The sequence below is a fragment of the Pavona decussata genome, unplaced genomic scaffold, assembly GCF_977016875.1.
Source record: "Pavona decussata unplaced genomic scaffold, jaPavDecu1.1 SCAFFOLD_144, whole genome shotgun sequence".
NCBI lineage: Eukaryota > Metazoa > Cnidaria > Anthozoa > Scleractinia > Agariciidae > Pavona > Pavona decussata.
In genome coordinates this window covers 275,287-300,000 of record NW_028145557.1, presented here as the reverse complement: position 1 = coordinate 300,000, position 24,714 = coordinate 275,287, and the positions used below count along the sequence as shown (strand labels likewise).

The following is a 24,714-nucleotide window of genomic DNA, read 5'->3' as shown; positions in this document are numbered from 1 at the left end:
TTTGGTTACGATTAATCCAACTCGCTTTAAATATCAAATGTCGCTGAAATTTCCTGGAGTTGAATTCGTGGAGACCGCACCCAAGCTTGGAAAGAGAAAGAAAAATTCGTTGTCTAAAAAAAAACGCCCAATCAGGATATTTCACGTACTATTCGTTTTGTGACGGCAAAAAAACAAAACAAAACAAACAGACAAACAAACAAAACAAAAAATAAAAAATAAATAAATAAAAAATAGAAAGAACCAAAAAGTGTAATGCACGTGCAGAGTTGTTGTTTTGGTTATTAAGTATATTGCTTTTTTGACGTTCCCGTTGAAGTCGCCATCGTCATTGCTAAAGCTCCCTATTTGACTAGTCGACGACAAATGAATCAGGGATTTACAGGTTCGTGATATCCAATTGGCTGCCTGGCTCCACTAGCCCCTATGGTCATTCCAGGCAGCCAGTACTCTAATTTTATTCCTAATATTCTTGTAATGAACATCGCGTAAGGCAAGACAGTACAAATAGAGATTGTTGTTGTTGTTGTTCCAATATAAATTAACTACCAAGACATATTAACCATCCAGTGGTTTCATGGCTGGTAAAAGATTCCTAGCAGTTGTCGTTTATCTCCACATTCCACGAGTAGGTGAAAATGTACGAATTCCCAAATCGGCAGTAAAACGGGGCTCGCTCAACTCATAACGTTATTGCATGCTAGCTATAGTGTTCGCAGTTCACTTCCAGATAAACTCTCATCGCCAATACCATAGAAAAACCCTGCTTCCTGTGCGCCAAAAGGATAATTTCGTATCTGAAAACTCTCGAAAGTGATCTTCTTCTCTTGTTTGCTTAATACTGACATTAAACAAAATGTGACTAGAAACTACAATAATTTCTTTCCCATCCTTGACTCAAGTCTGGCTAACACTTGATAGATTCCTGTCTCTCGTTATTATACTTGTTTTGAATGAAGACCTGCGGTCAAGCCCTCTTGTTCTCCTCCTCCAAGAGACGAACACTGTCAAGCCAATAGCCACGACAACAATTGGGATGACAATCCATGGAACAATGGACGCAACATCAACTTCTAAAAATAAACAAAACAAAGTCATCAGCATTATAACAGGAATAGTGTTCTAAACATGTATTTCATGACCCTGCAAGGAAACGGTCCAGTTTTGCTCATCTTAATACAACTGAACGTCTGCCAAAAATTCCTGAATTCACGGATTTACATCTTCGCTATTTGAAAGACAACACTCTCGAGTTTAGCCTTTCTCGTAATTTTAAGGAGGGATGTAAATAGTTCTCCATCACCTGGCATATATCAAAATTTTAAATTACCATAATAAAGGTCTATAGTAACTGCTGGTGTTTCTAATCATGCCATGACTCATGACTCCGTTGGGTTCGATGTTATAGTTCTCTGGACAAATAGATCACACATCTTGATCCAGCTTCGTTCAAAGCTGTTGAATTCGCATACTTGTGGGAATCTCAAAACACAATTTTCAGGCGCGTAGCTAAGGTTTCGAGAGGGGTGTTCGTTGAGCCGCAAATCTTGCTGAGCGCCGGAGGTTCCCAGAAACCTCATTTCCTGCATTTTGAGACCCATTTTAGGCAAATCACAATTTTGTTGCATAGCAGCTTTTTAAGCTATATACATCATTTCGACGGCATAATTGTTTCAACTTAAACAAGAACGTTCAATGTACATTCCGCGCCTTGTCAAGTTCTGATAGCTATTCTATCTGCTGATAGTCATACACCAAGCTGGTAAACTGCATCATTGTCGGGTGTAGGCCTTCGAACAAATTGACTATCTCGTCTAGATTGACAGGCATATCATATTTGATATGCACTAGGGCCAGGGCGGACAGCCTACTCTCTCCCATGGTACACCTCATGTAGTTGTTCAACCTCCTCATTGTGCTTATGGAACATTCACATTCACAAGTGGTGACTGGAAGGGTAGCAGCAATTTTCAGGAGCATGTACAGGTTGGGGAAGTCGTCGGGATCACATGCTTTTAGTGACGAAGCACACGAATCAGCAACAATTCGTCCGTCCTGAACCATAATTTTCCACCTCTGGCCTAAAGAACGGGTTTATATCTCTATATTTCTTTGGTTAATGTATTTCAACCACAGGAACTTTATTTAAAAGTTTTACTTCCGCCATTATTGATCTTCAAAGGGGGTTCGTTCGAACCCCTCGAACCCCCCCTCCTACGCGCCTGATTTTGCAACTGGAATCTGTTGCATCTGCAATGCAACAATACTGTGTGAAGTTAGTCTTAAGGCTACAATTAACTGAATGAACCAACCTCGTTCTGTCATTGAAAATGTCGCCTGAAAACCGCGGTCATTCCGCACCTCGTTTGCGATCATCTGTATTTTTAAGTCCGACTCGGACGTCAGTAAACCAGATGGTTTATCGGACCCACAAAATGAATCCTCTCCCACCAGCAACTTACTACCTCCAGCGCAATCCATTTGAAAATCTTTAATGTTTATTTCCACAATATAACCATCCGGGACTTTAATTTTCCATGTGCACGTGATGATTGGATAAGAATGGGGATAACCTGGGCTCACTAAAGAACCTGTGTGGCCTTGCAATGTGATGGGTTCCTGTGAGGTGACGTCTGTTCGACAGCGACTTGTGTAACCTACAAGAAATAAACATTTTTTCATTTGAAAATTAGCAAGAGATCTTCACTACTACTACTACTACTACTACTACCACCACCACCACTACTACTACTACTACTACTACTACTACTACTACTACTACTACTACTACTACCACCACCACCACCACCACCACCACCACCACTACTACTACTACTACTGCTGCTGCTGCTGCTGCTGCTGCTGCTGCTGCTCTTGCTGCTACATCTACTGCCGGCGCCGCCGGCGCCGCCGCCGCCGCCGCCGCCGCTGCCACTACTTTTACTGTCTCCCGTTCGGCGCCTTATCAAGTAATGAATAAAAGCAAACTCGTATATCAGGTTTGAATGTATGCTCTTACTCATGGCATCGGCGGTTTCCTTCCATTTTGACCCCATCATATCTAGAATATATGTATTTTTTCCATTTGTGGTAGCCTGGAAACGAGCAAGGGAAGTTATAGCCGAGCAAGAGCCTGGAGAGAGAGGCTAGCTTACATGACAGCATACACGTAGTGGTGATCGCGTCATTTCACCTTCCTTGTTTCACGGAGAAAAGTGGAAGTGGTCTGCAAAATTGTTTTGCTGTCTAATTTTTTCATTTGTCTCACGTGAAAAGTTCTAAAAAGCTTATTCGACAGTGGACAAGACTACATTCGTGGTTCGGTTCAAAACAGCCGGAAAAGAGGACCGAGTGATTGTAAGCTTTTGAGCTAGATTTGGTAAGTTACGTAAACAAATATTAGTTACATGTTTGTTTTACCCCGCTTCCAAGTCCAACACTCGTTTTCTTCCGATTGTTATGTTGAATTTAGTTTGTAGGTAACGTTTATCAAACAGAGTTTGAGAGCAGTCTGTAAGCGAAAGCTACCACGACTTCGAAATGTTGATAAGCTTATAGAGAATAATTTTGTAGTATTGAAATAACACATGGTTCTCTATAACTTTATTTCATTTGAGCTACTTCGCGATTCTTTCAACTCGCTCAACTTTTACAAAAGTGGCGAGCTATCCAGGAACCAAATTGGTAGGAGTGGCGTACGAGTTAAGAAAGAAAATGAAAAATTCGCCGTCGTGCGTTCACGTTCTCCACAAAACCTCGAAAGTGGTCATTTCAAGTTGTTGTTTTGAAGAAAACAGAAAAGAAATGTACCAAAATGTAAAACGTACGTGCAGAGCGATTGTTTTTGCTCATTAAACCTATTGTCTTGCGGCGTTGGCGTTGCCGTCGCCGTCGTCGTTGCTTAAGCTCCCTATTTAGAGGAACGTAAACTTGAAATTGAAACGGCGAGAAGTGTTTGGAAATAGGAGGAAACACTCTTTCAGATGTTTGATATAGCTTCTCAAACTATTAATAACTCTTGGAGAAACTCGAAGCAAAAGTTCACAAAATTTCATGATAATTAAGATCACATTTTCAAACCTCCTCCACGGTACTCATTTCCTTTGTTTTAGCTTGATGAATTATTAATGCGTTTGAGAATTTTTGGTCAACAGTATTTCTCAGGGTAGGGTTGTCTACATTATGCTCAATGTTTCACACTACTATGGTAATTCTTTATGCTCAACAAATGTCACTATAATGCTCAAATCACTATTATGCTCCATAAAACTGTTTCTTTTATTGTGATTCTCCTTGCTCGATTGTTGAGACGACTCATCCGAGGAGGCAGCTGACAATGTAACAGAACTTGAACTGCTGCTTATTGATGTAACGTGTACTATATACTTAAGTATTTGGTGTAAACATTTTTTCCCTTACTGATGTATTTTCCTCTCCCAAGCCTAATTTAATTAGCAGAGCTCTACAATCAGTTGTATAAATTCTACGTCCCCCATTTTTGTAATTGCACCGAGGTAGTTGTCAACTCGAAAGCCTTGCTCCTTTGGCCACTACGCACTTCTTCCCTAGGAGATAAACTTACTCAAATATAATGCTCTGCATGTTTATTTTCTTACCATTACGATATATCGTATTTCGGGTGTGGAGGCCATGTTTTTGCTAATTTGTAACCAGGCCTGGTCTTAAAATGTGATGCCTGGGCCAGTGTCTTGTGGGGGAATTCTATGGTTTTGGCAAAGTTTTTACAAAACTATTGTGTCGAAGAAACTTTGCACTATTATTCCACTATTATGTCCATAATGTGGACAACCCTAGCAATGGATTACTCATATTTTGACTTTTTGTCTTGTATTTAGTTATTGTGTGGCCTAGTATGACTTCTTTTGGGCCTAACAATTTCACATCATTCATAAATACGTGCCACTGATATACCTGAGTACCACCGCCCGTCCCTGGGCTCCATCTGTTGCTTGATTACAACTTTCTCAAGTAAACAAATTTGTTCTAAATTGCCACAATTAACATTTTATGTAACTTTGTCTTGCAAATTAATATAGAATGCCACTAGCAGTATACTCTGATTTGCAATGTAGTGCAGAAATATATAATGCTTTATCACTCTTTTATTTGTTATTCTATAATATATATGTTTTTGCACATCCATAATTTTTAATTACCCTTTGCAGCCTATCTAAAGCAGGAATTATTTTCAAACTAAACTCTATTTCAACTGAGCTCATTATACATGTACTGGCTTCATTTTTAATGAAGCATGTCCATCTGACAGGCTGAACACGTTAGTCTTGCTGTATTAAAGATCACTTAATGATACTGTATTTTAGTGTTAACTTGAACTTCTCCAAACAATACCTTATGCATCAATCAATTCGAGCTCTGCCTATTCCGCGCCCCTCCCAGCGATAGTGGGACATTTTCGCACGCTGTCCACCCCGGGGTATTTGACCATCTCTCTTTTTTCACCTTGCAGCATTATCCCTTCGTTAAATGATAAGCGGCAAAAAACCGCTCGAGAACTTTATCCAACCGCTCACCGCTCAGGACGAACTGTCTCAGGGTTTTTTCTCGGGGCCATTTTTTTCACACCAGTCCTCAATAACCCTCACCCAGTTAATTGTGCTCTTTCGCGTATTTAGGTTTTCTGCAGCGTTTTAATGCCGTAACTTCTTCATCCGTAACATCTTTAATCCTGGACGCCGTCTTGGCACTGAGATATAGGAAACGTTGCCATAGCAATTTTGTAAATTCACGTGTGAAATAATAAATTAACGCTAAAATTTCGAGCCAAATTTAAGGAGTAATTTGTCACCCATGATATTACGTCAGTTTTTTCTTGAATACGTCTAGATAGGACATAAATGGAATGCTAAAGCTGCAGAATATTCTATTTTTACACTTAAGGCTGGTTTCCATATGATCGCAGATCGCAATAAGGTCTGCGATCGTCTGCGATCCTGCGATCGTGATCGTAGACGATCGCAGAAGATAGAACCATGTTCTATCTAAAGGCTGGTTTCCATATGATCGCGGATCGCAGATCGCAGATCGCAGATCGCAATAAGGTCTGCGATCTGCGATCATATGGAAACCAGCCTTTACTACAGGAAACAGCACCGAGCTTGGACTTAATTTGGCCTGAATTTATCTTAGATTTATCGAAACTAAGACGACAAACGAAGAAAATAATTAGAGTTTTGAGCCACTACACATTTTTGAGCCAACCCGGGGTGTTTAAAAAACTATTTTGTCCCGGCGATGGGGCATTTACCAGTTTATTTTCAAAAAATGCTTATTCCCGGATATTTTGGAGCGGAGTTTGTGATTAGAGTATACCGCACGATTGACGTCATCGAGTGGTGTGACCAGCGCACGTGATCAGAGTCTAGAGTCCAGCTCGGATTGACTGGTCAACAAAGTTTTGCAAAGTGTTTTTGCGAGTAGCGGACAAACATCGGCCATTTTTTGCAAGAAAGGAAAACTGTCCGATGAAAAATTGGACAAAGACCGTTGAGAGTGACCTCAACCAGGTTAAAAAGAGCGAAAAGTTTGTTGTGACGTGAAAAGTAAGAAAATACTTGCCCAAATTTGTCGCCGATAGAAATCCGGCAATGGCGAGTAATCGACCACAAATCACATGCAGTGAAGCAACTAGCAACATGCTGTAATATTCTGGGGGCAGAAATTCCTACTAAAAAAAAGGTTAGTTTTGAAAATATTGTTAGTGAAATTCTTTTGGATTATACTTATTGAGAGGATCACAATTGCGTGTGTGTAGTAGTCTAAAAGTTTTCTTGACTCAGCTCAGTCAAAGCGATGTTCGCTCTCGAAATGTGTTAAAATGTCTTGGTTATTGTATAAAACAAATATATTCCATTTTGCCGTGGTTCTGTACTCTGATAACGCACAGAGGACGTCAAAACGTGGTGAGAACATCAGTCACTCTGTTCTCACCACGTTTAGACATCATCTGTGCGTTATCAGAGTACAGACGCACGGCAAAATGGAATCTGTTTGTTAAACATATTGACTGTTACAGCGTACATACATGCACTTAATCAATCAGACAGATCAAAGGGATGATGACAATAGTCAATAACCACAGTCATTCTGATAAGGAATACATTGATTCTTCGCATTATGAAAATTAAATCCTATATTGCTTTCAGCCGGTTCATTTGTTCGATTCCATTCATTTCGGTGAAGGAACATAATTAAACACTTCATTTTGTGTTAGTTTGGTTATTGAGGCAATCAAACTAATCGAACTAAATCGAATGCAATCAAACGGAATTCAATACAAAATTGTTCCGACTGTGCCTCTTTATGCCTAAGACGAAGTATAATAGCCATGACAAATCATAATAATGTACCTTTATAAATGGAACAAGAAGCTGTATACAGCTTAAAGTCGGGCCATATTTGACTGCGTGGTGCGTAAGCCTACGATCGTTTAGCAATGATAACGTCTAGCATCGCTTACTCTGCAAAATCGATAGATACAGAGATAAGCAACCACCAGACAGAATTGCATTTCTTGGAGTCAGAATGAGATTTGTAAAGTAGAATGCATGTGTCTTGTGTTTCATACGGATGCTTTAATCCTCGGGTTTTAATCCTTACGTTTTCACCTTTGATTTGGAAAAAAAAACCATTTGTATATTGATTATTTTTCAATACTAACCATGAGTCAGATATGTATCTGTTTTTTATGCAGGTCATGATTTATTATACACTCGATTGCAAAAACGTTGACAGGCTAAAAAGCATAAGCCGTGAACGATGAGACCCAATGGCTTTATGGGTATAAGTGTACTAAATTTATTTGCATAATATTCTATTCTCGTTCGACGGTTGTTGACCAAAATTAGTTCCACGCGGTGAATGATGGAAACTGTCCAAGCTTTCCTTAAAATGTCCAAGTTGGCCAACAAGGGCCAATTTGAGTGATACCCACGATTTGCCTAAGTTCAAATCAGTCAATGAACTTAAGCAATATTTGGTAGAAAATTATTCTGAAGAATTAAGTCAGCACTGTATTCTTTCTTGCAAAGAATGACAATGGTAAATTATTGATTACGGAAATGAGGTTATTGTGTAAACACTACCCACAAATCCGTTGGGTCTCATCGTTCACGGTTTATGCTTTTTAGATGTCAACGTTTTTGCAATTGAGTGTATTCTATCAGATCGCAACTTCCGGTATGATCAAGAGTAACGTTATGCACACGCGTCCGTTATCCTCATACGTTTTCGATGTTTCGCTGTTTATATTTACAAATGAAATACAAGGGAAAATATTGGTTATTCAATTTTCATTTGTAGGGGAATATGCTCTATCACTGTTGCAGATTGAATGCCCAGAACTAGAGAGTAAAATGACCTGAAACGCATTGTGTGATTACGTAATAACACAATCACGCAGGACACTATACCTCGATCTATTGCTTGTATGTTGCAGCTGACGCTATAGATCGCTTTCTTCGGCACTCGACATGCCATCATTGCCATCACCTTTTTGCTCTAACGGCTCCAGAACCCTCTCTGCGCTAAGGGCAACCGTTCGCGAACGAAGAAAATAAAACATTTCTGAGGCACTACACATTTTTGAGCCAACACGGGGTATTTAAAAAACCATTTAGTCCCGGCGATGGGGCATTTGCCAGTTTATTTTCAAAAAATCCTCTACCCACATATTTTTGTGCGGAGTTTGTGATTAGAGTATCCCCCCCGCACGATTTACGTCATCGAGTGGTGTGACCGGCGCACGTGATCAGAGTCTAGAGTCCAGCTCTGATTGACAGGTCATGAAAGTTTTGCAAAGTGTTTTTGTGAGTAGCGGACAAACATCGGCAATTTTTCGCAAGAAAGGAAAATTGTCCGGTGATAATTGGACAAAGACCGTTGAGAGAGACCTCAACTAGGTTAAAAATAACTAGAACTTTGTTGTGACGTGAAAAGGAAGAGAATACTTGCCCAAATTTGTCGCCGATAGAAATCCGGCAATGGCAAGTAATCGACCACAAATCACATGCAGTGAAGCAACTAGCAACATGCTGTAATATTCTGGGGGCAGAAATTCCTACTGAAAACAAAAGGTTAGTTTTGAAAATATTGTTAGTGAAATTTCTTTTGGATTATACTTATTGAGAGGATCACAATTGCGTGTGTGTAGTAGTCTGAAAAATTTCTTGACTCAGCTCAGTCAAAGCGATGTTCGCTCTCGAAATGTGTTGAAATGTCTTGGTTATTGTATAAAACAAATAGCTGATTTTGCCGTGGTTCTGTACTCTGATAACGTACAGAGGACGTCAAAACGTGGGGCTATGAGAACATCAGTCACTCAGTTCTAACCACGTTTTGACATCATCTGTGAGTTATCAGAGTATAGACGCACGGCAAAATGGAGTCTATTTGTTAAACATATTGACTGTTACAGCATACATACATGCATTTTATCAATCAGACAGATCAAAAGGGTGATGAGAATAGGGAATAACCACAGTCATTCTGATAAGCAATACATTGATTCTTCGCACTATGAAAATTAAATCCTATATTGCTTTTAGGCAGTTCACTCGTGGATTCTATTAATTTCGGTGAAGGAATATAATTAAACACTTTACTTTGTGTTAGTTTGGTTATTGAGGCAATCAAACTTATTGAACTAAATCGAATGCAATCAAACGGAATTCAATACAAAATTGTTCCGACTGTACCTCTTTATGCCTAAGACGAAGTATAATAGCCATGAATAATCATAATAATGTACCTTTATAAATGGAAGAAGAAGCTGTATACAACTTAAACTCGGGCCATATTTGACTGCGTGGTGCGTAAGCCTAAGATCTTTTATCAATGATAACCTCTAGCATCGCTAACTCTCCAAAATCGATAGATACAGAGATAAGTTACCACCAGACAGAATTGCATTTCTTGCAGTCAGAATGACATTTGTTAAGTAGAATGCATGTCTTGTGTTTCATACGGATGCTTTAATCCTCGGGCTTTAATCCTTACGTTTTTACCTTTGATTTGGAGAAAGAAACCATTTGCACATTGATTTATTTTTTAATACTATAAACCATGAGTCAGGTATGTATCTGTTATTTAAGCAGGTCATGATTATGCTATCAGATCGGAATTTCCGGTATTATCAAGAGTAACGTTATGCACACGCGTACGTTATCCTCATACGTTTTTCGATGGCAGTTCCGCTGTTTATATTTATACATGAAATACAAGGGAAAATATTGGTTATTCACCTTTCATTTTTGTAGGGGAATATGTTCTATCACTGTTGTAGATTGAATGCCCAGAACTAGAGAGTAAAATGACCTGAAACGTATTGTGTGATTACGTAACAACACAATCACGCAGAGCACTTTGTACCTCGACCTATCGCTTTTATGTTACAGCTGACGCTATAGATCGCTTTCTTCGGCACTCGACATGCCATCATTAACGACTCCAGAACCCTCACTGCGCTAAGGGCAACCGTTCGCGAACGCTTCACAGCCGACGCCATTTTGATTTGAAAGACAGTGACTGGCAGAATACACCGGGGAAAGGGAGGGGGAGCGAGGGAAGCGAGAAAAAATCAGGGAGTTCGAGGCCCTCCCCTCCCATTCCCCGATTACGCCGGCCACGCAGACTACGTCGTGAAGATCACATTCAAGTGTTGTACGGTTTTGATTCTACCAAATCTTGTGGTAATCGCCGACATTGTATTAAAACGTAAACTTTTGCAAACTTTTTCTGTCATCACTGTTCAAGTCCGGATATTTACAAGTCTGGACAGAAATTATTTAAAGTAGTCATTAGGAATTTCCGAGATATTTCTCTCTCTTTTTGTCATTTGCCTCTCATCCGCCATCCTGTGTGCGACACATCATTTGGTCATGTACGAAGTCTTTTTGGACAATCGCGCCACAGTAATAATAATAATAATAATAATAATAATAATAATAATAATAATAATAATAATAATAATAATAATAATAATAATAATGATAATAAGAACGCTACGGTGAACGTAACTCGGTGCCTCGCGGCTCGAGTAATGAAAAGCTTTTACAGCGTTTCTGTTCAAACGAAAAAACAGTGAAACACCTGCACCTTTCAAAAGCTCTATTTTCACTGGACCCTTTTAACAGGCAGCTGCTTTGTTTTTTAGGGCTGGGAACGTTGTTCTGTTTTTCGTTCTTTAAGGACGGTGCCTACTAATACCGAAGTATTTTTGTGCGGCTTATGACTATGCAGGAAAAACAGATCTTAGCAAGGCCTCTTGGAATCCAAAAAGAAAATTAGGGGTAACCACGCATTTTTCAGAGATAATTAAGCAAAAATATGTCTAAAAAACGCCAAAATATAAAGCAATGTATGGGATTTTTTTCCTAAATTGCTGAAAAATGCATGGTTACCCCCAATTTTCTTTTGAGATACCAAAAGCACTTGCTGAGTTCTGCTTTCTCCGTATAGTTTTAAACCGCGCTAAATTATCTTTGTATTAGTAGGCACCACCCATAGGAAACCCGTGTATCTCGAGATGCGCAGAACGTATGCGCAGTAACAAAAGTAGGCACCGTCCTTAAGACGTTGCAAACGGAGCAGGTCTTCCCGCAATCAGGGGTTCTATAATCGAATCGTCCGTTATAATACGATTGCCGACCATTCGGAAACCAAGCGTTCGATTACGTTCGATTGACAAGTTTTTCTTTCGAGTTCGGTTATGTTCGATTGCCAAACCCGTGGCACGATTGTTGTTCGATTGGGTACGACTTCCGAACATTCGAGTGGACACTTCGGTTTGAATAGAATTCAAGTCACGAGTAAAAATAGAATCTTGTATTTTGTTCGACTTTTAAACCGTCCATCTCTCTGACAAAACTGTATTTGTTATTTGCCTGATTTAGTGCGGATTTTCCAAGTTTTTCTACAGCTTGAGATACATTCGACGCAACTGAAAGGTATCTTGAAGGTATCATAACTTCTCTTATGAAACGCGAATGAATAACAATGACAGAACAGCCCGAGTACACGTCTCAACTCAGCGTACGAGACCACGAAAACGCACATGCACGCTTACCGCTTGCACGCCTGCACGCACATGCACGTTCGTGTACACGTAAAGCCCTGTCTACACGAGCAATTTTTATATGGCAATTTTTATGTGGGAATTTTTATTTGCCCGTGTAGATGATGAGAAATGACCAATTTTTATGTGACAACTGCATTTGCTGAAAAGCTGGCGTGTTAGTTTTTATATGGCAAATAAAAATTGCCACATAAAAAGTTGTCCGTGTAGACGAGATGCCACATAAAATGTGACAATTTTTTCAACGTCATGTGTAGAACCCAGTCCCTACAATCCCTAACATTTGCGCATCCAGCATGGCGCCATCTTGCTTTTTGCCTTTCCATGGTCATCTCCGCTGTGCGAAATTATTAATGACGCAAACTAACCACAAATATTTGTCGAGCCATCTATACGGGCAAATGAAAATTGCAGTTGCCACATAAAAATTGCTCGCGTAGACGGGGCTAAAACAAACACGTACGAACGCTAAAACTACCAACTAAAAGCAAACAATTAAGGCGTATTCTGAGTTTTACCAGGGGCACACAGCGCGACGCTCTTTGGGTTCGTCACGGGAATGTATGACGAGCCCAGAGAACGTCTGTGTAGTAGGCTACCAACGCGAACATTTAAACAAATAACTTTATAAAACATTTGCGTCGTAGCCTTTAAAAGGCACATCTGTGCAAGCTAATAACGGTTTGATCTGCTTTCCAGTCGTACGAAATTTTTTCCTGACATTTTGTCGAAGAACCCTTCAGGTTTTTCTTGATGGCTAAATCCCAATTCCCTAACCGATTGAGGTCTTCCAAACAGATATCCACCGAAATAAAACGTTGGGTGTCCCTGTTTAAACTCTTTCCTTATTTTCTCGCTTTTAGTTAAATTTACAGTGAGATCTATGCATGGTGATAAGCAAATTGTTACCTTGGGTGGTAGCCTCATAGATTGCATAAAATCCAATATCCGTGCTCTGCTGTGGCTGTTTTGCATTCTTGTCGTCCTTACCACCCGTATAATTAGAGGTGAAAAACACTTGCAGTTCATTCCTGGTGGAGTAAATCACCGGCGGTTGAGCTCCGCCGCAATATCGACCCCAATAAGAGGCAACGCTGTTGAAATCGGTGGTAAAATAATCATCAACTCGAATCCACTCTGTTCCGTTGATGTTGTCCTTACGGTTTCCCTGAATGTTCAGTGTTGTAAATCGAAGCTTTATTCGGTACCCTTCAGGTGCCTTCAGTCTCCAATAGCACGCACTGACCGAAGGAAACTGGAGGGGGTAGTCCGGGGATGACAAGCGACCGGTCGAATTCTCAGTCAGATTTAGTTGAATGATTCTTCTGTCAGGAGTGCACACACCTAAAACATTAAAAGCACTTTTCAGTTGGGTAAATCCTTTTAATCCTAATCAATGAAAATCATTGAGAACCCACGAGCCCATTCATCAAGAGTTTACTTGTAGCACGAGGCAAGCTCGAGCTCGAGCCCGAGTCAAGTTCGAGTCACGAGCCAAGTTCGAGTCAGGGTCCAACTTTTATTTTTAGAGTTTACTCGTTAAGCTCGAGCCCGAGTCAAGTTCGAGTTACGAGCCAAGTTCGAGTCAGGGTCCCACCTTACTCGTAGCACGAGTCAATTTCGATTCACGAGCCAAGTTCGAGTCAAGGTCCAACTTTTCTTCTTCTTCTTCTTCTTCTGGTTGTTATTCTCCTTTATATAATGATGTGCTTGTGATAAACGGAAAAAAATTAAATTTCAGATTTGCAACATTTTTCGTTATCGATCGCTAGAGCCATTACCGCTGTGATTCACTGTTAGTAACTGTGGAAAGATATACGACACCCGTTAGAGTTCATAAATTTCCTAGGAAGATTTATACCTGTAGTTGCATACACCTGAAACAAAGATCCCTTTCCACCGCTGAGAAAACGGACGGTGATGAAGAATTACCTACCTGACTCAAGCGCCATCTTCTTGCGTCCATAGGACACCGAGGATAACAAAATAGAATCTACACCTTTCGCGGGCAAAATGTAGACTCAGCCATGGGAATTTTTAATTTTCCTAACAAGAAGGTTTCACAAGGCATGGTGACCGAAGCTTTAGTCAAAGCTTTGGACAAACCTTTTCAGGAAAATTATAGATGGCGAGAATGAATGAGGACTGTGGTTAATTTGGTACAAACAATGCATTCTCGCGAACGCGTTGACAATAATATCTCGTTCATGTTTAATGCTTCGAGTATCAGTTGGCACATCATTATGAAAGCAAGAATCACAATCACAGCCTTTGATCAAGACGAAGACGGAGCAAAAGGAAAAAGAAAACAGCAGAAACGGAACCTGACTCGACCTGGACTCGGGCTTGAACTTGACTCGTACAACGAGCAAACTCATTCATCAGTGAGGTCACCAATAAAACATTTCATAGAGATAAAAATATCTCTTATTAGGGGTTTTCATATAAACATAATAATAATAATAATGATAATAATAATAATAATAATAATAATAATAATAATAATAATAATAATAATAATAATAATAATAATAATAATAATAATAACAATAATAATCATCATCATCATCATCATCATCATCTATCTATATACAGGGATGCCACATCACGAAAGTGATATTCAGTGGGGCTAAAAGTACCTCATTATTAGTTTGGGAGCTAATTACACATTTTAATTCTCTTTTCTTTCCTTGTTTGTGGCAGCGCAGTGTTAGATTCGATAAGCTTACTTTTTTTCAGTAGATATTAAACAAAACCTCCCTATTCTCCATGGAAAATGTTAGAATGTAACTGACAAAATTGAAGAGTACAAGCAGAGAGCAATTCGGTACCTACTACAATCATGCAACATATGAGCTTTTGCTTGCTCAACCGAAATAACCTGACTTTTAATTTTCCTCCTCTTCGGCCTCTCATAAAAAAAAAAAAAAAGATTGGGCCACTTGCTCACGAAACCCTTGCACTTTGGCAAAAGAGTTTTTGTTGGGTTTTTGTACATTTCCTCAAAAAATTTCTACTCCCAAACCTTTCAACATCTAAAAGCTATGCGTTTTATCATCTGTTTCAACAAGATTGAAGCTACCTAGCCCAGATACTTTACCTTCCCAACCTCATCCTTGAGACTTATTCGATGTTAATAGGAAACCCTGGCAAATAGATGCAGATCATGGAAGCACAACAAACGCTCAGTTTCAAGTTTTCATTAATTTAAAATCGGCGTAGACACGACCTACCATTTTAACATTTTAAAGACCTTGTGAAGGAGGTGGAAAAATCTCTTCTTCAATCAGCGTTCTTAAAATAAAATATAGTCATTATCATGATCCTCGTCATTATTATCATCATCATCATCATAATCCTAAAAATCCTACCTTCAGATGTAGCATCAAATTTTGCTTCGAATCCCTGAAACACTCTTTCTTCATCCGATACAAACGTTACCAACATCCTGGGTCCGACTGTGTTGATAGGAGCAGGAACCACATTTCCACAGAAAAACCCGTATGACGGGTTATTTTTATCAAAGCTATCTCGCACCTCCACGCGATCCACCTTATCGCAGTTGCCCAGGCCTTTCAGACCAAGGTGGAAGGCCTGAAAGCTAAGCTTAATGCGGTGGCCCTCTGGCACCTTAATTGTCCAGCGGCATTGGATCTTGACACCGTAGTTTAACGGAAATAACGGGCTGAACAGTCTGCCACTTGTTCCGCTGAGAACGATGTTATTGTTTGCATCGTGGTGGTGATCTGGGCTACACGTCTCTGGAAAAATGAAAGCAAACAAACAAACAAGACCATTAAGCGGTACTTTCTCTACGGACCTGTTTATATTGCTCTTTATGCAGGTTAATTTGTACTCTGCGAATAAAAACATTCAAAGGTGTGATCATTTGAATCAGTGAAAGCTGCTGAGCAAACAGCGACGCAATAATGTTATTGTGGGGCTGTTTGTTAACCTGAAGGGAGTGGTTCCAAATTTTGGATACATCATGGTAAGTCACTGAAAGCTACTGAAGTAAAGAGTTCTTTCTAAATGTGTTGCTTTTTATGATGCAGAAGCTGAATGAGATCTTCGCTTATGGCGTACACTGAGAATTAAAAGCAGCAATTAGAGTGACAGAAAAGCGCTTTCTTGTTTTGTGTTTGTTACGCTTCACGAGGTGGTTGTAACTTTTGAAGGATATTTACTGGAGTGGGACCATTCATTGCAAAATGATTACACAGCACTATCTTGTACTTCGGGTTATAATGCTTTCCGGTATATATGGTAGTATGTTTTTAAGCCTTTCGTTGGGTACTTTGTGTTAGTACTGAGGTGAAAGAGAAACTATAAACAGATGCCAATACACGTCGTTGTCAAACAATGAAACCCCCTCCCCCCTTAGTGGGATTACAATTTCTTACCTGCGGGTGCCATTGATATCGCGGCATGAAATCTCGGCTGTTGTAGTGTGGATCCACTGGCTGATGTGTATGTTACTGAAACGATGCTACGGTTGGACACAACGTTGTCAATCACGTGGCCACCGCAATATCTGCCAAGCGATATGGAAATTCCTTCTTCTTCCTCAGCAAGTTCCACAGCCGAGCTAGAACAGTTCGTACTGTTCCTAACGTCGAAGGAATTGAAGTGAATCCTGATGCGATATCCTTTGAGAACGTAAAATCGCCATGAGCAGTAGACAGACTGGTTTGAAGGAAACGTTGTTGGGCTTGATATATTTACGGAGGGCCTGAAGTTTGAGAGCCACAGTGACCTGTTGGCCATAACAGGCGTACAACCTTGAAAATATTAAGACAGAGAACAATGTAGATGAAGCCAGGCGTTGAAACTGTAGAAATGTGAATATTAATTTTGACACAGAAATATTTGGCTAGCAAGTAGCAGCATTACTAAATAAACAAGAAAAGTGAGGTTTGCATGATGTCAGTGTCATTTTTTACTGCTGGATAGAGGGGTGGCTTTGCAATAAAGACACCATCTTTTGAAGTTGAGGAAGTTGCGTGCAGGCAGAGACCACCATCTAATTTGTGGTTTGATGGGTCCAGTTCTAGTGTAGTAGTTTTGATCACTCCCCTAACACTAATCTCACGTGCTAGATGGAGTTAATTTGTTTCTCTCATGTGGAGATCAGAGTATCCAAACTCCATCTTTTTCCCTTGGTCAATAACAGGACACAAGAATCTTTATTTTTACGCGATTCTGAAAAATGACAATAGAGCACTGGCATCAACAAGGTAGCTGTTCCAGACGTTTTTGGGTTTCAGTTACGGTATGCCGTGCTTACTGGTCAATTGCTCTTTAATGACTTATTAGCTTATTATTTTTCTTCTACTTTTCTGGCAACAATTTCATTGATATGATTGCCACGTGATATGACGGCATATGCCCACTTTGCGGACCGCAAAGGAAACAATTTAACAGTTTGGGAGTGTGCTGTATACCCTCCAAGACTCACTGCTGTAGCCTCAATGGCCTTGAAGTTGCGAAGGCAAAGTACCCCTGAGTCCCTAGGTCCAGAAAGGAAAGCAAAGCCCAGACTGAATAGGACGCATCCAATTTTTACTTATTCATCTATTTGTTTTCTTTTTGCCCCTTTGCTCATCTGTTCATTCGTTTCAAAAGTGCAGTGCATTCCACCATTCTTTTTTTTCACAAAGTATCCTTTTTTCACCATTTCCTCCTTCGCTTTCAGTCGTTCAATTGTTCCCCTGCTCGGTCGGTCAGTGGATCATTCATGCAACCTCAAACTACAACACACTTGCCATCATGCAGTTAAACGTTGAGACCCACTGGTTATTCGAACGACCGCTCAACAAACTGTTACATTACTTTGTAAAAACACTTATTTGCTCACATCCGTGACTTACCAAAGGTTTCCCCACAGCTTTGTTTCCAATGCAGAAGAACTGCAATGCAATGAGTAATGCAATGACTTTGTTTTTGTAATATGGAACTATTCACTCTACACTAAAAGAAACTCTTTACGACCATGGATGAAATCCGAAAGTGTAAACATTTAAATGAAAGCTGCTGAGTTTTTCTGTGATGCTTTCTACTGTGTTGTACAAAGTAGTGCTAACTTTTCAATTTCAGGATAAAATCCTTCGGTCGGACTATTAGAGCAGTACTTTCCTGGGGTACTATTCCTTATGCTGTACAAGGTGGTTCTAGCTTTTGAGTCTGTGAAAGAAATCCTCAAGTGTCATAACAAAAGTGTGACGATTCATATGAAAACTACTAAGCAGCACTCTCCTGTGGTGCTGTTTGTTAAGCTGTACAAGGTGGTTCTAACTTTCGAGTCTGTGGATGAAATCCTTAAGTCTGACCATTCAAATGAAAACTACTAAACAGTGCTTTACTGTCAGTGGTGCTGTTTGTTATGCTGTACAAGGTGATACTAACTTCTAAGTCTGTGGGTGAAATCCTAAAGTGTCACCATTCAAATAAAAGCTACCGAGGAGTACTTTCCTGTGGTGCTGTTTGTTATGCTGTGTAAGATGATTCTAACTTTTAAGAATGTGGATGAAATCCTAAAGTGTGACCATTCAAATGAAAGCTACTGAGGAGTACTTTGCTTGTAAATGGATGAACCAATGAATTAATAAATGAATGAATAAATAAATTTATTAAATTGTCTGGGTTATTCAGCCACATGAACTACTTGGGAACGCTACAGAAAAAGTACTAACACTTAGTAACAATATAAATTAAAAAAAAAAAAAAAAAAGACTTTAAAAGAATTGATAAAATTATCAACCTACTACGAACTCTCAGTAGATAGAACATTTGGCAACGATTCCAGATGGAATGCAGAGGCAATGTTAGTGATGCTGTTTATCACGCTGGACGTGATGGCTAGCCTTTTTACTGAACTCAATACTGCGAGCTATGTTTGTTTTTATTGAACTATGACCCCAATGTCGTCAATATCCAAGCGCTCGATCTCGTCCATTGAAGATGTTGAATGGTGTCAAGACAGCTGTATTGTTTGTTTGCTTTTTGTTAAACAGAAAATTGCAGGTTTAGGTTTTATCACACTGAAGTTAGAACTTTATGAGTTGTAAATACATCAAGTGGAACATCACTTCGACTGAGCGTATTAATTGATCTTTCTTCTGCAGACACGGAACAAATAACAGCAACAACAATGCGAGCAAAATACGATGGAAAAGTGCCAAAACTAACTGATCCGAAGTTTCCGCGAAAAGGTACTGTGGTAAAGATTTAAAATTAGCTAGAATTTACAAATAGCTACAAATGTTCGCCAGTTTGGATCATAAGTTGAATGACTGTCCATGTGGCAAGGAAATTAATTAATATAATGAAATAAGCGCCGTGAAAGAGTTATTTAGAATACATAGAGCCCTCAGATTTCTACTTTATAGAAGTTAACGTTGCTAGATCGTCCCATTCATAAAATACTGTAACCACGACATTACAAAGGTGTTAGAAGACTGTGAAGGTCATCAGCCTTAAATGTTCACTTAACATAAACTTAAACGTTGAGGTTCGATGACTTCAACTGCTAAAAACGTGAAGATATTTGCATAAGCAAATCGAGAATAACTTTGTCTCTTAGTACAGCAAGGGACTAACACCCTACCCCGTTATATATCTTACTCACCTACAAAGCACACCAGAGCAACAGTTTTCCAAACCATATTTACCGCACGTTCAGCGACGAGCTGTTCATCCGAACGGCTAATTAATAATTAACATTCACATGAAATTGTAACGCTTCCTTTGTCACAAGGCAGTGGAGGTCACGCTCAAAACATTCTCGTGAATAATTAGAGCTAATTATGCCCTTTTAAAGGAAGAGAGCATAATAAATTATGTCAGAGTTTTTATGAGACGTTCCCTACTGTGATGAGGGCATAATTTGTGCTGATGTTTATCGCTGGACATCCTTTTTTTTTCACAACGAGCGAGAATAATTCAAAACGGTCTGAAGGGGGTTGCCATTACGTAACAGCGTCGAGTATCCGAAGGGTAGTATCGAAAACGAAGACCGAAGACCGAAGACCCCTGACTCGAAAACAAAGACCCGCTCGAAAACGAAAACGAAGACCCACTCGAAAACGAAGAACAAACGACGGTTGTATAGACCCAAACATTATTTGTGCAAAATAAAACGTCCGAAATTTCTGGGTTTATATTTTTTTTTTAGGAAATTAAGAGTATAAGTGTTCATGCGGCTTATCCCCCTTGCTTGCGACTAGCACAAAACCGGTGTTTTGAGTTTACTTGTTCATTGTATTTCCAGCTTTCTGTAGGGAGTTTAAGAAACGAGGACGGCAACAGTAACGAGAACGTCATTTAAAAATATACCTTCTCGTTTTTGTATTAAACGCTTTCGCAATCATTAAAATTTGTTTAGCTTGGAAAATGCTGGCGAACTCTCCAGGAACTCAATTAGTATGAACGACTTCAAAGTAAGAAAAAGGAAAGAAGATTTTGCGTCATACGCTCCTGTTCTCGAGAAAACCCAAAATTTGGTCATTTCACGTTGATTTGCAGAGGACGGTAAAGAATTGTACTAAAATGTAAAACGCACGTGCAAAGCAATTGTTTTTGCTCATTAAGCCCATTGTTTTGTGGCGTTCTCGTTGCCAGCGCCGTCCTTGTGTTCAGGGTATGCCGGGATATGTTACGCAGACATATCGGAAATCAGTCAAGGTGCGACAACGGCCCACCTTTAAAAACAAAGCCAAAAATAACACAGGCCTATTATTCCCAGCGCATCTCCAGTACAATGGATTCATATTGAATCAAAACAAACCAAACAACCAAAATGAGTTATAACTGACCTGCGATAAGAGGGGCCGTTTTTGGAAAGTCCCCCAAATTTTCGGGCCAGAAACTGCGATTCGAATAGCTTGTCTCTTACTATGATTTCAAGATACGAAACGGCAAATTTGTTGCAGAATCTCGTACGTGGAAACGGGCAACCAAAATGGGCCCGAAATGTTAGCGAGCTAAGCGTAAAAGTTAACAAAAAGTAGAAAAAAGAAAGACAAAATTAATTGCATCTATTTCTGTAATCAACTGAGTGTAAGATATATATAGCAAAAACCGAGACGTAAAAAAAAAAAAAAAAAAAAAAAAATAGGTAGACGAAATGAAATATTCAGTAGCATCGCGGAAACTCACTCGCCTTTAGAAATCAAAGAACCAAGCAGCGCATCTTTCGTACAATGGAAGACATCATGGGGTGGGAACGTTGACAAGACAGCGGAAATCACATATATTTGCATCTATTTCTTCTTTTTTTTTAATCGTTGGTGTAGGGTTTTAGTTATGAAAATTAAGACACAAACGTTGACAAGAAAGTGGAATTCATGTCTTTGCATCTTTTTCTTCTTCTTTTTCTTCTGTTTTTTTTTTTTCGAGTGGGTCTTCGTTCTCTATAGGTTCTTCGTTTTCGAGCGGCTCTTTGTTTTCGAGTGGGTCTTCGGTCTGCTTCTTCAGGGTCTTCGTTTTCGACACTACCGAATCCGAAGAACTCTCGGATGACTTTGATCTTTCACGAGACATTACGAACACTGCTTATCATCGTCTGATGGCCCCGCGATTTCTACAAAACAACACTTGAGCTGCTCCGAGTTGGCCGTCTTCTTTAGCAGCTTATTGTGATATTGTCAAGTTATTCGCAAGTAAACTTTACAGTACACGCAGGAAAAGCTTAGTCATCTTAGCCAACAAATTTCTTGACGTTTCTCATCTGACTCTAGAATGTCTGTTTTACGTATTTCCCATAAAAAAATTTTAGATTCAATCTTTTAAGACTTTCTTATTGGCTAGTTAAAAACACGCCACATCTAAACCATGAAGAAAATTGGGAAAAAAATTCTAAGGAGTTTTAATCTCCTCACTAAAAAATTGCTTCTCGTTTAAAAACAATGTGAATTGAAGAAAGCGTCATCAACCTTATATCTTTCACATGTGAATATAACGACGAAAAATAGTCGAAAATGTTCGGATTTCTCCTCGGAAATCTTCGGTAGTCTTCGGAAATCGCCGACAGTCTTTGGGAATCTTTGGTAGTCTTCGGAAATCTTTCGAAACTATCGGGAATCGTCGGAAAATGGCTGAAAACTTATTGGTATACCAAACAAAATAATATTGTCCTTTTTTGAGCCATTTTTGTTTCTTTCTGGCTAAAATTAATTGTTACTGTGAATTTTTTACTGTTAGCGTTAAAATGCCCAACAGTTTAACTGTTTCATGTTACAGAGCCAAAAATTAAGTGTTTTGTGTAATCGAGGTGCCCCCATTCAGACCATCAAGGAAAGGGTGTCACTGCAAATTTCGCAACTGTGCCGTACTGCAACGGGACAAGCTTTGCTCACTCCGTCACTCCTGTGGTCAGAGATGCCTAGAGGACATAAAATCAACTCATGATTGGTATATATATTGATCGTCGTTGCCCATGCGTGTTAACACAAATTATTAAGGATAGCGGAAAGAAAAATTCATATGGAAAGCTAGGCAGTTGCAAATGGCATCTTATAGACACATTGGCGTACGTCTATCGAGTAAGGCCCGGTTTAGACGTCGAATTTCACATGTTCCGAATCTAATTCAGCAACTTTAAAAATACATGTGAAGTTCGACGTCTAAATCAATTCAATCGACAGATCTGAATTAAATACGACTTCTGCCGCATCTTCGACAAGGCCAGTTGAATATTCGACGGAGGTTTCGGCGACTGTTGCTTTATACGTTGAACTTCACATGTGCCAAATCGAATACATAAATTATTTTGAATCATTTTAAATTATTTTATACTTACAATTCTACTTTTCTTCCTAAATGCCATGCGCGGTTCGGGACTGACAAAATGGCGGAATCGGATGCGATGTGCAGCTCGTTACGTTGTCAGTTTCTCCCACCAAATACACATGTTTAAAATGCGCCGTTCCATTTTGCACGAAATCAGTGCTCGGTTTTTGAAAACAAGAGAAACCCCCAGAAGCAGTCTTCTCCTTGCTGGAACGTAGTTCAACGCCACTTGCATAACGAGTCTTTTCTTTTTCTATTGACGCGAAAAAGCTGAGAAATATATAACCGAAGACAAATAGTCGAAGCAAAACTTTTGCCTGGGAACGAGACTTACAAAACCTCTGTTAAGAATTAAATGCGTCTCTTTAAATTCGACTTCTAAATCAAATGTCGACCCAAATACGTATTAAATTCGGCACAGGTAAAATGCGACGTTTAGATCGGGCCTAATTTAGATTGAAGGAGTAGACCCTTCCACGGTTTCAGATGAAATCTTGGTTGGGGATCAAACACGGCCGCTTAAATTAGGCATGGGCTTTTGGCGGACTTTGTACCTCTATAACTCCGCTACAAAGGGACTGCTTTCCAAAATTTAGCACTAATTTGAATATTTTCATATATATTATTCAACCAATGGAACATCATTAATATCTTCTCATGTCGCTTCTGATGTCTCGGTAATTTGCATAATTTTGATTGGAAGGGTTTGTATGAAAAATTTGTCTCCGGTCGGCACTGACCGTCATTGTACCCTCAATCTGTTCGTCCTACTTCACGAAAATAATCTCAGTATAAATGCCTTTTAGAAAACGTTTTCGCTGTCAAAATGAGTCAAGTTCGTGTGGTTCTAGTGGACCGGCCAAAAATCCTACACATTTGCTGTACAGTCGACTCCCGATAACTGGAACCCTCGCTAATTGGAACCTCTCGCGAACTCGAACCAAAATCGAATTGCCCTGGATTTCCGTGATGCATTTACTGTCGGTAATTTTACCCTCGGTAACTCGAACCTTCCTCTAACTCGAAGCGATTTTCGTTTCGATTCAGGTTATTTCCTATATAATTTTACCCTCGATAAGTTAACTCGAACTGAACCACGTTTGTCTTTGAAACCAGCATAATTCTCAGTACCTAGTCTTCTCCTGCTGCTTTGCGTTGTTTTGTTTCACGTTACGTTACGTTTTGATTTATGACTTAGAAATACAGTAAATTGTTTCATTTTCACTCGACTTTTCTATAATTAAATTTCATTATATATTGACACTGTAGCAAAAGAAATACGCAGTGGACATCGTTTTCTCCTTATTTCTGGCCATTTGATTTTTCAATTTCCGTTGAATGTTCGAGTTATCGGGAGTCGACTGTAATTTCAGTCGCGTTTGATCACCAACCAAGATCGCCCCAGAAATTATAGACAGTTCTGTTTTGTAGCTATAGCTATGTTATATAACATTTCCCGTCGATATGTTAATATGACATATTTCTGCGCTGTGCATGTATCGAGTTATAGAAGAATTCACTGAGACAAACTCCTCGTGTATCCATAATTCGATAAACCACGTTACAAATGTTCCATTACGCGAGAAACTAAACCGTGCACGTTGTTGGCTTGCTTGATTCTTGTTTTTGTTTTTTGCATTTCTTCATCACCTATTTTTGAAAGGTTGTTTTTCATTCTGAACTTAGATTGTTTGCTTTGAGGCAGAAAAATAAATTACTTGGACGTTTTTATAGGTTGTACTTGAATTGTTTGTTTGTTTGGTTTTTTTTTTTGTCATTTTCTATTCCTTCTGGCAATTATATTTACATGAACG

General features: G+C 39.4%; 1 protein-coding gene and 1 long non-coding RNA gene across 5 annotated transcripts in view; one reads left to right on the top strand and one right to left on the bottom strand.

The window, feature by feature from the left end:
- Positions 1 to 23,424, bottom strand: part of LOC146466395 (tolloid-like protein 2) — a 23,953-nt gene extending 529 nt beyond the window's left edge. The window contains exons 1-8 of one of the 2 annotated variants that reach the window (XM_085127403.1): positions 22,911 to 23,424; positions 19,740 to 22,493; positions 17,983 to 18,021; positions 16,516 to 16,893; positions 15,484 to 15,873; positions 13,022 to 13,456; positions 2,313 to 2,657; positions 1 to 1,073 (exon numbers count right to left, since the gene is read on the bottom strand). The exon at positions 1 to 1,073 is cut by the window's left edge and continues 529 nt beyond it. In XM_085127403.1, coding sequence (XP_084983529.1) covers positions 898 to 1,073; positions 2,313 to 2,657; positions 13,022 to 13,456; positions 15,484 to 15,873; positions 16,516 to 16,893; positions 17,983 to 18,021; positions 19,740 to 19,776 — 1,800 coding nt within the window. In that variant the 5' untranslated portion in view covers positions 19,777 to 22,493; positions 22,911 to 23,424 and the 3' untranslated portion in view covers positions 1 to 897. The remainder of the gene's footprint in view (positions 1,074 to 2,312; positions 2,658 to 13,021; positions 13,457 to 15,483; positions 15,874 to 16,515; positions 16,894 to 17,982; positions 18,022 to 19,739; positions 22,494 to 22,910) is intronic. The other variant, XM_085127404.1, reaches the window with a different exon arrangement.
- The window catches only part of LOC146466392 (uncharacterized), a 52,778-nt gene continuing 31,277 nt past the window's right edge, over positions 3,214 to 24,714 (top strand). Inside the window, exons 1-2 of one of the 3 annotated variants that reach the window (XR_014868028.1) lie at positions 3,214 to 3,379; positions 19,237 to 19,323. This is a non-coding gene — a long non-coding RNA (uncharacterized LOC146466392). Of the gene's footprint in view, positions 3,380 to 6,136; positions 6,718 to 19,236; positions 19,332 to 24,714 lie in introns of those variants that run through there. The other 2 variants (XR_014868030.1, XR_014868029.1) reach the window with 2 other exon arrangements.